This window comes from Hordeum vulgare, chromosome 4H (genome assembly GCF_904849725.1).
Source record: "Hordeum vulgare subsp. vulgare chromosome 4H, MorexV3_pseudomolecules_assembly, whole genome shotgun sequence".
NCBI lineage: Eukaryota > Viridiplantae > Streptophyta > Magnoliopsida > Poales > Poaceae > Hordeum > Hordeum vulgare.
Window position 1 is genome coordinate 127,181,616 of NC_058521.1, and position 12,717 is coordinate 127,194,332.

Consider the following 12,717-nt stretch of genomic DNA (forward strand, 5'->3'; position numbering starts at 1 on the left):
TAAATCCCGTCATGATTTCATCCACCCCGACTTTAGCAAAGCCAGCTAGAATCTCACGGCCATGCCAGCGTGCATCAGGGCCAGAAGGTAAAGCTTGTCCGACGGCCACCTTCATGGCTATGTTCTTGAATTTCTGATGGAGTTCACATGATGTTGACTCCTTGATTCCATCCACGGGGTAGCCGGGACCGCCCTCTATCATTCTTCGTTCATCGTCGGGCGGGGCCTCAGATTTAGCCACGCTGCTTTTCCGCTTAGATGGGGCGCCGGTAATATCAAGTGCAGGATCTTCCTGGCGCGGTACTCCTCTAAGCTCATCAATCTGCTTCTGTTGCTCATTAATCCTGGCAAGCAACTGGTTGAACTTGTCATTCTCCTCATCCTGTTGCCGCTTCTTTGCTCTCTCTCGGCTTCTGTAAGTGTCTTGGTCTCTGGCAAACCCAAGCCACCACGGGTAAGATGGACCGAAGCCTCGCGTTCGTCTTCCATGTTCGTCATTGCTGAGGACCAGTGTGAGCAAATCTTTATCTCTATCTGCAGTGAACTTTCTTTGTCCCTCCTTAATTTATTTCACTATCCTTTTCCAATTCTCCCTGGGTATCCTAAGATTGTCATTGCAGATGAGGTCCCCTGTTGTTTCGTCGTACGACCCACCATGTGCAACGAACCAATTTCTTGCTCTCAATTCCCACTCATCACGGAGTGGTTCAGGTACGATGCCTTTATCTATCAGATCTTGCTCTTTCTTTTCCCACTTTGGGATGGCAGTCTCATAGCCCCCTGGCCCCAGCTTGTGGTGATATTTCTTCTTGTCGGCATTTATCTTGTTCTTTTCTGATAATGCCTGGGCATCTTCTGACTCCTTGTACTCTTGAAATTCCTTCGAGTGATTCGCCTGCTTGGCTAGATACCCCTCGAATACTGCCACTTTCTTTGTCTTCAGATAGTTTTTCCATAGCTTCTTCTTCCAGCTACGGAACAGTTCGGCCATCTTCTTTAGAGTCAACTGCTTGACTTTGGCCCTCAGTTTGTCTGCGGCGTCTTCATTCTCACATTCTGGCAGGTTGAAATGTGACATGAGATCATTCCAAAGATTATATTTGTACCTTTCGGCGACATAGTCACTATCGGCTGCCCCTTTGCGCTTGTTCCACTCCCGAACGCTCATCGGGACGTGATCCCTAACGAGAACTCCGCATTGCTTCTTGAATGTGTCAGCAGCATTCTTAGGAAGCTTGGGTTCGCCCGTAGGCATTATCACCTCAAAGGTGTAATGCGTCTGTGCATCCAACTTTCTAGTCGGGCCTCGTTTCGTAGATTTGCTCGATGTGGAGGCCTAAGAGGGAGAAACATTCATCAAATGAATGTATATGTATACAATATAGAGCTATCTCCAATATTTTTCACATATTACAAGTGATTGTCGAACTTCATATGTATACCTCGCCGGACTTTATTATTTCTTCACCGGCTTCTCCGTCAGTGGAGCTATCACCTTCTCTGTCATTGGACCTATCTCCTGCCCCACCGGCTTCATCTTCGTGTCGCTCGACCTCCATTCCATATCCGGAGTTGTTTAGATATGACGTCGGAGATTCAGCTGGTTCAACGTCGGGGTCGTCTTTGATTATATCTTCGAGAAGTTCTTCCTCTTCGAGGTTCGTGATATGTGGATCCATAGTTCTACAAAAAACGGACATTTGATTAACTAATAAACTAACAAACTATATAAGATGGGTTGGAAACTTCGAAGGCTCGTTTTATATAGGAGGACCTTTAGTCCCGGGTCTTGGCTAGAACCTAAACTCTAAAATACCAGCCGGGCGGAGCCCAGTCCCGGACACTTAAGCATATACAATAGCAAAATTAAACTAGTTCTATTAATTTTCTTGCTAAAAATAAACTATTAACACTTAAGCATATACAATAGAAAAATTAAACTATTAACACTTAAGCATATACAATAGCAAAATTAAGCAATAATCTAAGAAACACTATTAATACTTAAGCATATACACTATACAATAGCAAAATTAAATGACAAAAAAAATATTTCTTCTTCTTGTAACCCTAAACTAATTTTTCCTCTTCTTCTATTTCTCCTCTTCTTCTACTTCTTCTTCTACTTCTACTTCTCCTCTTCTTCTACTACTTCTCCTCTCCTCTTCTTCTATTTTTCCTCTTCTTCTCCTCTCCTCCTCTTCTTATTCTCCTTTTTTTTTTCTTTTCTTCTCCTCCTCTTCTTATTCTCCTTTTTCTTCCTTTCTTCTCCTTTTTCTTACTTTCTTCTCCTTTTTCTACTTTTCTTCTCCTTTTTCTTCTTTTCTTCTCCTTTTTCTTCTTTTCTTCTCCTTCCCTTTTTCTTCCTTTCTTCTCCTTTTTCTTCCTTTCTTCTCCTTTTTCTTCTTTTCTTCTCCTTTTTTCCTTTCTTCTCCTTTTTCTTCCTTTCTTCTATTTTTCTTCCTTTCTTCTCCTTTTTCTTCCTTTCTTCTCCTTTTTCTTCTTTTCTTCTCCTTTTTCTTCTTTTCTTCTCCTTTTTCTTCCTTTCTTCTCCTTTTTCTTCTTTTCTTCTCTTTTTTCTTCCTTTCTTCTTCTTTTTATTCCTTTCTTCTCCTTTTTATTCTTTGCTTGTGCTGGCCGGAGTGTTGGGGAGGAGGAGGCGTGGGGCTTACCGGCTGGAGGTGTCGACGGCGTGCGGCGAGGAGGACGGCGACGCGCAGCGAGGAGGACGGAGGCACGCGGCGCGCGGCGAGGAGGGCGGCGTGCGGCGAGGAGGACGGCGGCGGCGAGCATTACGACGGCGACGGTGAGGAGGACGGCAGGCGGCGGCGAGCAGGACGGCGTCGTCGAGTTCGTCGCTTGCCGCGCCGGGCAGGAGAACGAGAGGAAGAAGAAGAGAAATGGACGATTTGGGTTCGAAATTTTCTAACTCCCGCTTATACAGGTGGATCTTTAGTCACGGTTCGGGGCTCGAACCGGGACTAAAGACCCATTTAGTCCCGGGTGGAGCCACGACCCGGGACTGAAGGCCCTTTTTCGGGCAGATCAAAAGGCGGGAAGCAGGGGCCTTTAGTCCCGGCTGGAGCCACGCCCTGGGACTAAAGGCCCTTTTTCGGCAGACCAGAAGGCGGGAAGCAGGTGCCTTTAGTCCCGGGGCGTGGCAAGAACCGGGACTAAAGTGTTGCCTATATAAACCCTCGCCCCTGCCCACCATATCCCTTGTTTTTTGGTTGTTGAAGTGTGACCATGTCATGCTCTTGCCACTCTAGTTCATGCAAATGACGTGTTCGATGAAATGCCCGAGCCACTCTACTTAAGCTTTCTCCTCTCCAAGCTCGACCTCCAAGCTCCATTTTCCTTAATATTTGTCTAGGTTTGGCCGTGCACCAACTGCGAGCACCACCGTGGTGAGCCTCCTGTTCTTATCTTCTTTTTAAAATCAAAAAAATCTTACTTGTATGATTTAGATACATACTTGTATAAATTACTCACTTTCATTATTTTTTGTTATTATATAGTGCGGTGGTTTTGGTATCCGCCTCCGTCGGCCCTCGTCCTGTCTATGATTCGGATGTGGTATATATTATCTTTTATAACTATTTGTTTTATTTAGTGTTTATGACAATTATGACGACCAATGTGACATATATTTTTTTAATCTAGGAGGTATGTGAACCGGAAATTCCAACCCACATAAAAATTCTTGTCGAGAAGTTAAATTTGGTTGAAAAAGAAAACAAATACTTGAAGAAAAAATTGAAAATAATTGAGGATAAGAATATGGAACTCGAGTTGCATGTCGTCGATGTCATCGATGATCGCAAGATGAAGATCGATGCGATGCGGTTGAAGATGGATGCAATGCGCTTGAAGATGGATGAAATGCGCTTGAAGATTAGGAATATTAGAAAATATGACATTGATAAAGAGGCTTGGTATCATTATGCTGTTGGGTCAATTGTTACCTTAGTTGCGATTTTGATCGCGTTTGTTGTTGCATTTAAATGTTTTACATAGTTGTATGTTGTTTTATGAGAGAACTTTATGTATTTATTTTTTGCAATAATAACATTTGATCACTACTGTTCTTTGGCTTTAATGTGATGATGAACTTGTATTAATTTGGTCATATGTTCTGCAATGGTTTTTTGATCTATTTAATTTCAGAATAGAGATGAATCGCCAATGATAATATTTAATTTCATAATATGGTTTTTTGGACTCCATACTTTTTGTGTGTTCAACAATTTCTGACTTCATTTGGTATATTTCGTGCATTTACTTATTTTTTTTGAGCTAGTTGACCCTGAAATTGAAAAGCACTACAAATGAACTCTGAAAATGTTGAAAGTTGGCAGCTATCATCATTTCACCCACATAGCATGTGTTAAAAAGTTGAGAGGGCTACGACAAAAACTGGATGCACTTCGTGTACAAAACGGACAATCTCTCTCGAAGTATCAGGGTTTCGAACGAGAACTCATCTCTAACAAAGGGATTTCATTTTTTTGAACTTATTTGAACTCCATACTTTTTGTGTGTTCAAAATGCACCATTCAAAGGCACATCACAAAATTTCAACAATTTCTGACTTCATTTGGTATATTTCGTGCATTTACTTATTTTTTTGAGCTAGTTGACCCTGAAATTGAAAAGCATTACAAATGAACTCTGAAAATGTTGAAAGTTGGCATGCTATCATCATTTCACCCACATAGCATGTGTTAAAAAGTTGAGAGGGCTACGATAAAAACTGGATGCACTTCGTGTACAAAACGGACAATCTCTCTCGAAGTATCACGGTTTCGAACGAGAACTCATCTCCTACAAAGGGATTTCATTTTTTTGAACTTTTTTGAACTCCATACTTTTTGTGTGTTCAAAATGCACCATTCAAAGGCACATCACAAAATTTCAACAATTTCTGACTTCATTTGGTATATTTCGTGCATTTACTTTTTTTTGAGCTAGTTGACCCTGAAATTGAAAAGCACTACAAATGAACTCTCAAAATGTTGAAAGTTGGCATGCTATCATCATTGCACCCACATAGCATGTGTTAAAAAGTTGAGAGGGCTACGACAAAAACTGGATGCACTTCGTGTACAAAACGGACAATCTCTCTCGAAGTATCAGGGTTTCGAACGAGAACTCATCTCTTGCAAAGGGATTTCATTTTTTTGAACTTATTTGAACTCCATACTTTTTGTGTGTGCAAAATTCACCATTCAAAGGCACATCACAAAATTTCAACAATTTCTGACTTCATTTGGTATATTTCGTGCATTTACTTATTTTTTTTGAGCTAGTTGACCCTGAAATTGAAAAGCACTACAAATGAACTCTGAAAATGTTGAAAGTTGGCATGCTATGATCATTTCACCCACATAGCATGTGTTAAAAAGTTGAGAGGGTTACGACAAAAACTGGATGCACTTCGTGTACAAAACGGACAATCTCTCTCGAAGTATCAGGGTTTCGAACGAGAACTCATCTCTTACAAAGGGATTTCATTTTTTTGAACTTATTTGAACTCCATACTTTTTGTGTGTGCAAAATGCACCATTCAAAGGCACATCACAAAATTTCAACAATTTCTGACTTCATTTGGTATATTTCGTGCATTTACTTATTTTTTTGAGCTAGTTCACCCTGAAATTGAAAAGCACTACAAATGAACTCTGAAAATGTTGAAAGTTGGCATGCTATCATCATTTCACCCACATAGCATGTGTTAAAAAGTTGATAGGGCTATGACAAAAACTGGATGCACTTCGTGTACAAAACGGACAATCTCTCTCGAAGTATCAGGGTTTCGAACGAGAACTCATCTCTTACATGGATACTATGAAAATGAAAAGTGTTTGAAATTTAGTACATTCCATACATGCATTACATAAAAGGTTTAATAAATTATTACATTATTGCACAAATATTCCTATCTATTATTTATGTTTTCTTCTGGGTCGTAGCCATGGAGAATCTTCATCATTCAGTAGGATGCTTGGGTCAGTTTTCACTTTGAAGGGCGGAATTTCATGAAACTTATTATAATCTTCTGACATGTATGTCTTGTCATCTACTCCCACGATGTTTCTTTTCCCTGAAAGAACTATGTGGCGTTTTGGCTCATCGGACGATATCTTCTTTTGTTGATTTCTTTTTCTCGTTAATGTAGACATGTCCTTCACATAGAAAACCTGAGCGACATCATTGGCTAGGACAAATGGTTCGTCCATGTACGCAAGATTGTTGGGATCCACTGTTGTCATGCCGTACTTTTGGTCTACAACTACCCCGCCTCCTGTCAGCTTCACCCATTTGCACCGAAATAAAGGGATCTTAAAAGTAGGTCCATAGTCAAGTTCCCATATCTCCTCTATGTACCCGTAATATGTTTCCAAACAGTGCCCATTCTCGTCTGTTGCATCAAAGCGGACACCACTATTTTGGTTGGTGCTCTTTTTATCTTGGGCAACTGTGTAAAATGTATTCTCATTTATCTCATACCCTTGGAAAGTACATATAGTCGAAGATGGTGGCTTGGCCAAACAGTACAACTCATCTCCAACGGTGTCGTCATTCATGAGATGTGTCTGCAACCAACTGCGGAAAGTCTTCTCGTGTTCCCCTTTAATCCAAGAGTCAGCCTTCCCTGGGTTTTCGGAGCGTAGAATATTCTTGTGTCTCACGATATACGGAGCCACCACGGTGGAATTGTGTAGAACTATGTAGTGTGCTTGAGAGAAAGAATGCCCGTCCATACATACTTTTGCTTTCCTTCCTAGTGTGCCTTTTCCTGTCAGCCTACCCTCATACCGAGATTCAGGAACACCAATCGGCTTAAGGTCAGGAAGAAAGTCCACACAAAACTCAATGACCTCCTCTGTTCCATAGCCCTTGGAGATGCCTCCTTCTGGCCTAGCACGGTTACGAACATATTTCTTTAAGACTCCCATGAACCTCTCGAAGGGGAACATATTGTGTAGAAACACAGGACCAAGAATTCTAATCTCTTCGACTAGGTGAACTAGGAGGTGTGTTATTATATTGAAGAAGGATGGCGGGAACAACAACTCAAAGCTGACCAGACATTGGACCACATCAATCTGTAACCCTGATAGACTTTCTCAACCGATTACCTTCTCAGAAATTGCATTGAGGAATGCACATACCTTCACAATTGCGAGGTGAACATTTTCCGGTAGAATTTCCCTCAATGCAACCGGAAGCAATTGCGTCATAAGCACGTGGCAGTCATGAGACTTTAGGTTTTGGAATTTTTTGTCTTTCATATTTACGATTCCCTTTATATTCGACGAGAAGCCAGTCGGGACCTTGATACTAAAAAGGACTTCAAAGAAGATTTCCTTCTCTTCCTTAGTAAGAGCGTAGCTGGCACGCCCTTGAAACTGCCCTGGATGCATGCCATCTCTTCCTTTATGACGTTCCTGGTCCTCCCGTGCTTCCGGTGTATCTTTTGACTTCCCATACAAGCCCAGGAAGCCTAGAATATTCACGCAGAGATTCTTCGTCAGGTGCATCACGTCGATTGCCGAGCGGACCTCATGGACTTCCCAGTAGGGTAGCTCCCAAAATATAGATTTTTTTTCTTCCACATGGGTACGCGCTTATCAGGGCCGTTAGGAACAGGTTGGCTGCCAAGACCCTTTCCAAAGATTACTTTTAAATCTTTGACCATATCAAATACTTCGGCACTAGTACGGATGACAGGCTTCCCCCGGGGTTCTGCCTTGCCATTGAAATGCTTGCCTTTTTTCTTTAAGGGATGCTTGGGCGGAAGAAAACGACGATTGTACGGATACACATTCTTCCTACAGTTGTCGAGATATATACTTTCTGTCTGATCCAAACAGTGCGTGCATGCATTGTATCCCTTGTTTGACTGTCCTGAAATGTTACTAAGAGCAGGCCAATCATTGATGGTTACGAAAAGCAACGCTCGAAGGTCAAATTCCTCTTGTTTGTGCTCGTCCCACACACGTACACCTGGTTCGGCCCACAGTTGTAAAAGTTCATCAACTAATGGCCTTAGGTACACATCAATATCGTTGCCGGGTTGCTTTGGACCTTGTATAAGCACTGGCATCATAATAAACTTCCGCTTCATGCACAACCAAGGAGGAAGGTTGTAGATACATAGAGCAACGGGCCAGGTGCTGTGACTGCAACTCTGCTCCCCAAAAGGATTCATGCCATCTGTACTCAGACCTAACCATAAGTTCCTTGCGTCAGCTGCAAATCTCGGGAACTCTCTCTCAATTTTTCTCCACTGCCGACCATCAGCGGTGTGCCTCAACTTATCGTCTTTCATACGATCTTCCATGTGCCATCGCAACAACATCGCATGATCTTTATTTCTGAACAGACGTTTCAACCGTGGTATTATAGGAGCATACCACATCACCTTGGCAGGAACCCTCTTCCTGGGTGGCTCGCCCTCAATATCACCAGGGTCATCTTTTCTGATCTTATACCGCAATGCAGTGCATACCGGGCATTTATCCATATTCTCGTACTTCTCACCGCGGTAGAGGATGCAGTCATTAGGGCATGCATGTATCTTTTGCACGTCTAATCCTAGAGGGAAGACAAGCTTCTTTGCTTCGTACGTGCTGGCGGGCAATTCGTTCTTTCTTAGAAGCATCTTCTTCATCAGTACCAGCAACTTTTCGAATGACGAGTCAGTCACACCGGTCTCTGCCTTCCACTTCAGCAATTCCAGTGTGCTACCCAGCTTCTTTTGGCCATCTTCACAAGTTGGGTACAACAATTTGTTGTGGTCCTGTAACATCTGCTCGAACTGCAACCTCTCCTTTTCTGTGTCGCAACCTCGTCGTGCATCAGAAATGACCCGGCCAAGATCATCAGCGGGCTCATCTGGTTCCCGTTCTTCATCCTGATCTTCTTCTTCATTGTCTTCCATTGCGGTATCAGCATACTCAGGGAACATAGATCGGTAGTTGTCATCATCATTCTCTTCTTCTTCATCGTCGTCTTCCATCATAACCCCTCTTTCTCCGTGCTTGGTCCAAACATTATAGCCCGACATAAAACCGGACCGAAGCAGGTGGCTCTGAATGACTCTTGAGGAAGTGTAATCCTTCTCATTCCGACATTCAACACATGGACAAAACATATAGCCACCACCATGCTTGTTCGCATCGGCTGTATCTCGAAATGAATGCACGCCTTCTCTGTAAGCGGATGTGCGTCGATCACCGTACATCCATGGATAGCTCATCTGTGTTATACGACAGTATATCAAATACAATCACGATCCTAAAAATTAGTACCGCACGGTCTAAACGAGGAAATATAGTTGCTAACCTTTTAGAATAAGTAGAAATAAAGAGGAAGAGGTTTAAGCGTGGCTCAGGCATCTCATATCGTAGTTGTGTTCGGTGAACTGAAACGGCATCGCTCTAACACACATTTCAACAAACACCTCTAGTGCATCAAAAAAAGTGGACAGCAAGCACCCACCCACAATCCTCCATCCAAGAAAAATACAAGGAAGAGGGGAGAGGGGGGCTGTGCTATATATAGGCAGAGGACTTTAGTCCCGGTTTGAGACACAAACCGGGACTAAAGGTGGCGCACATGCGGGCTGTCCACCGCGTAGCCCTTTAGTCCCGGTTTGGCACACGAACCGGGACTAAAGGCTCCTTACGGGCCGGGACTAAAGCCTCGAGGGAGGCATTGAGAATTGGGGCGACGTGGCCGGGCCTTTAGTCCCGGCCCAGAGGCAGGCCGGGACTAAAGGGTCCAGGCCAAAGGCCCGTTTTCCACTAGTGTTCTTAGAGTAGCGCACTAACGATATATTCAAACTCCTCGCATTTTTTCAACAGTCGCACCCAATCTCTAGGTATCTGGATCGAGACCGGCTTAATAGTAGGATGGACATGATAACGGTGGTAGTGTGCCACGGTGCCGCCTTAGAGCCACCGATCTACCGATCGCTTGGTGGTCTTCTTTTCCACTTTGATTTAGGGCATATGTTTGTGATGTTGCTCCAAGAGACTTATCTTTATTTCGCTTGCACTTGAACTGATTGTGTGGACTTGATGTTACTTTGTCTATAAATCAGAGTGAAAGCGTGTTTCAAGGAAAGACGTAGTATAGTTGACTCAAGGTGCTTCGGAGTAGAAAGCCTCGATTGTGTCCTTTGTTTTGTTCTATTTTTAGCAATGCTCGGTCTTCCTTTCCTTACATCCTAATAACAACCACAATGTGGCATAGCTCTTCCCTCCTATGTATAGCACACAATGTCTCGAGAGAAAAGAAGAGAAAAGCTTTGCATTGTTGACCTTCCTCCATCTCTGACCTCACCCCAATTCTGGCCCTTTGGCAAGAAGCCATGCGGCCTAGGTGACTTGGCGCGCGGAGATCACATGCGGACCGGAGATGAATGGGAGGACGCTTTTCAAGAGCTCTCTCCCCAGCAACCACGTCTCCGACGCCTCGAGCTCCGCCGGCGCCATCACCAGCCACCGCCTGTACCAAGTTTGGAGGGGAAGGAATGTATGTCGTCAATGCTCATTGATTAATTTCGGTGTTCCAAAGGGAGGGTGGCCTCCATTATTTCATTCGATCAATCTTGTGCCTGGCAGAAATTTCTTTGTGGCGGGCGGTGCATCTTCGGCCCGGACGCCAACTCCATCGTGCTATCGGTGTCTCTCATCATGACGCCGCTCGCGCTCTTTGTGGCCTTCGTCTCGTTCCGCCTCGCCGAGCTCATGGGGAAGCCGCTCGGCCCCTTCGTTCCGATGACAGCCATGGCCGTCGGCGCATTCGTGAGCCAAACTAACGACGATGTCCACATTAATTCCTTTGAATAGACTGAAGCAACGTAACATCGATCGATCGATCGTTAACTAGCATGTGATGTGCAGGATCTTATAGTGTTGGTGCTCACGTCAGGGCGAGATCCCGGGATCATCCCACGGAACACGAAACCGCCGGATCCCGACGACCTCCAGCTGGACGGCATGGCGTCCCCGATGGCCGGAGCGCCGTCGTCGGGGACACTTCCGCCGACGCGTGACGTGTACGTGAACGGGATGGTGGTGAAGGTGAAGTACTGCCACACGTGCATGCTTTACCGGCCGCCGCGCTGCTCTCACTGCTCTGTCTGCAACAACTGCGTGGAGCGCTTCGACCACCACTGCCCCTGGGTCGGCCAGTGCATCGGCAAGGTACACCTTGACCTCGTAGCAGCTAGCTCACATGCCGTTCATCATCATGTTCAGGCAAACTACAAATAGTTGTTGTTCCATGTATGTAACTTGGTTTTGTGTGCGTGTGTACTGATGCAACAAGCGTGCAGAGACATTACGGTTCTTCTGCATGTTCAGGCAACCTACAAAAATGTTGTTTTTTTTAGAGAGAGAGAAACCTACAAATAGTTGTTGTGCATGTATGTAACTTGGTTTTGTGTGCGTGTGTATTGATGCAACAAGCGTGCAGAGAAATTACAGGTTCTTCTTCATGTTCATCTCGTCGACAACGTTCCTGTGCCTCTACGTGTTCGCCTTCTGCTGGGTGAACCTGATCCTCATCACGCGCAAGTACGGGTGCAGCCTGGGCGGCGCCATCGTGGAGTCGCCGGTCTCGGGGTTCCTCATCTTCTACACCTTCATCACGTCGTGGTTCGTGGGTGGGCTCACGGCGTTCCATTCCTACCTCGTGTCCACCAACCAGACCACATACGAGAACTTCCGGTACCGGTACGAGGGCAAGTCCAACCCCTACAACCGCGGCGTGGCGCGGAACCTCGTCGAGATCTTCCTGTCACCCATCCCCGCGAGCAAGAATGACTTCCGGCAGATGGTCGTCGTCGACCCTGACACGCTCTTGTACGGCCCACCCTCCATGGCCTACTCCTACTCCTTCGGCCTGCTGTCGTCGTCCAAGAAGAGCTTCAACACCCAACCCAGCCTCAGCTTCGACATGAGCAAGCCTAGCTTTGACCTCGGAGCTGGATACAGTGTCAAGCGCACCAGCATCGGCTCCTCCGACTTCGGCGACATATACAGTACCAGTGGTGATGGCATTGGCATGGATGGCACGGCGCACCAGCTGCCGCGGCACAACATCTTCGGTGGCGGCAGGGTCCAGGGAAGCAAGAAGGTGGCAGAAGACACAGGGTCGGTGGTCACCGACGTCAACACGGCGGACTACGGCACCGCCGGCCGACCTCGTGGGAGGGAGTTCGAGGTCGTGTGACGGATGATCGATCCGAGCGCATGCAGGTGATGCCCGTTCGATCTTGGTTTCGGTAGGGAGCGCGGTTCAGACAGTGCGATGCAGCGCGAGTTTCAAATTTTGGTCGCTCGCGCTCGCGCTCGCGTGTCTTGTGTTGGACCGACCGACGTGCGGTGGTAGCTTCTCCTCCCCACGTCTGCTCTCAGATGTGATCAATGGACGTTTCTAGAATAGTATCCTGCTACATTGACTGTAGTGAAGGTGATGTATATATAAATACACATACAAGCATCCACGCGCGCCGACTTGAGTTTTGGTCTCTGGGCCCTGGAAATGGATCCCGTACGCGCACACGCAGCAGGAGTATCTGTTTAGGGGTTCAGAGCATCTGTATCCGGACCCTCAAACACTTTTCAAACGTTTGGGTAGGCCTTCCGGTCACTGTCCGGTCAAAAAACTCGATTAAGACGGGTCTCTCAAACCGGCCTC

The 12,717-nt window shown here is 45.4% G+C and overlaps 1 protein-coding gene across 1 annotated transcript; it reads left to right on the forward strand.

Moving 5' to 3' along the window:
* Positions 1-10,358: 10,358 nt before the first annotated feature.
* Positions 10,359-12,508, forward strand: LOC123446240 (probable protein S-acyltransferase 6). The gene is made up of 4 exons (XM_045122915.1): positions 10,359-10,545; positions 10,635-10,817; positions 10,917-11,219; positions 11,491-12,508. The coding sequence occupies exons 1-4, from the start codon at positions 10,429-10,431 to the stop codon at positions 12,247-12,249; spliced, it is 1,362 nt and encodes a 453-aa protein (XP_044978850.1). The 5' UTR covers positions 10,359-10,428; the 3' UTR covers positions 12,250-12,508.
* The last annotated feature ends 209 nt before the right edge of the window (positions 12,509-12,717 follow it).

Excerpts from the sequence above, each read along its gene's own strand:
- LOC123446240 (XM_045122915.1), top strand. The coding sequence starts at position 10,429 with ATGAATGGGAGGACGCTTTTCAAGAGCTCTCTCCCCAGCAACCACGTC. Across the intron at positions 10,546-10,634 it reads AAGTTTGGAGGGGAAGGAAT|AAATTTCTTTGTGGCGGGCG; the intron begins GTATGTCGTCAA and ends TGTGCCTGGCAG. Across the intron at positions 11,220-11,490 it reads TCGGCCAGTGCATCGGCAAG|AGAAATTACAGGTTCTTCTT; the intron begins GTACACCTTGAC and ends ACAAGCGTGCAG.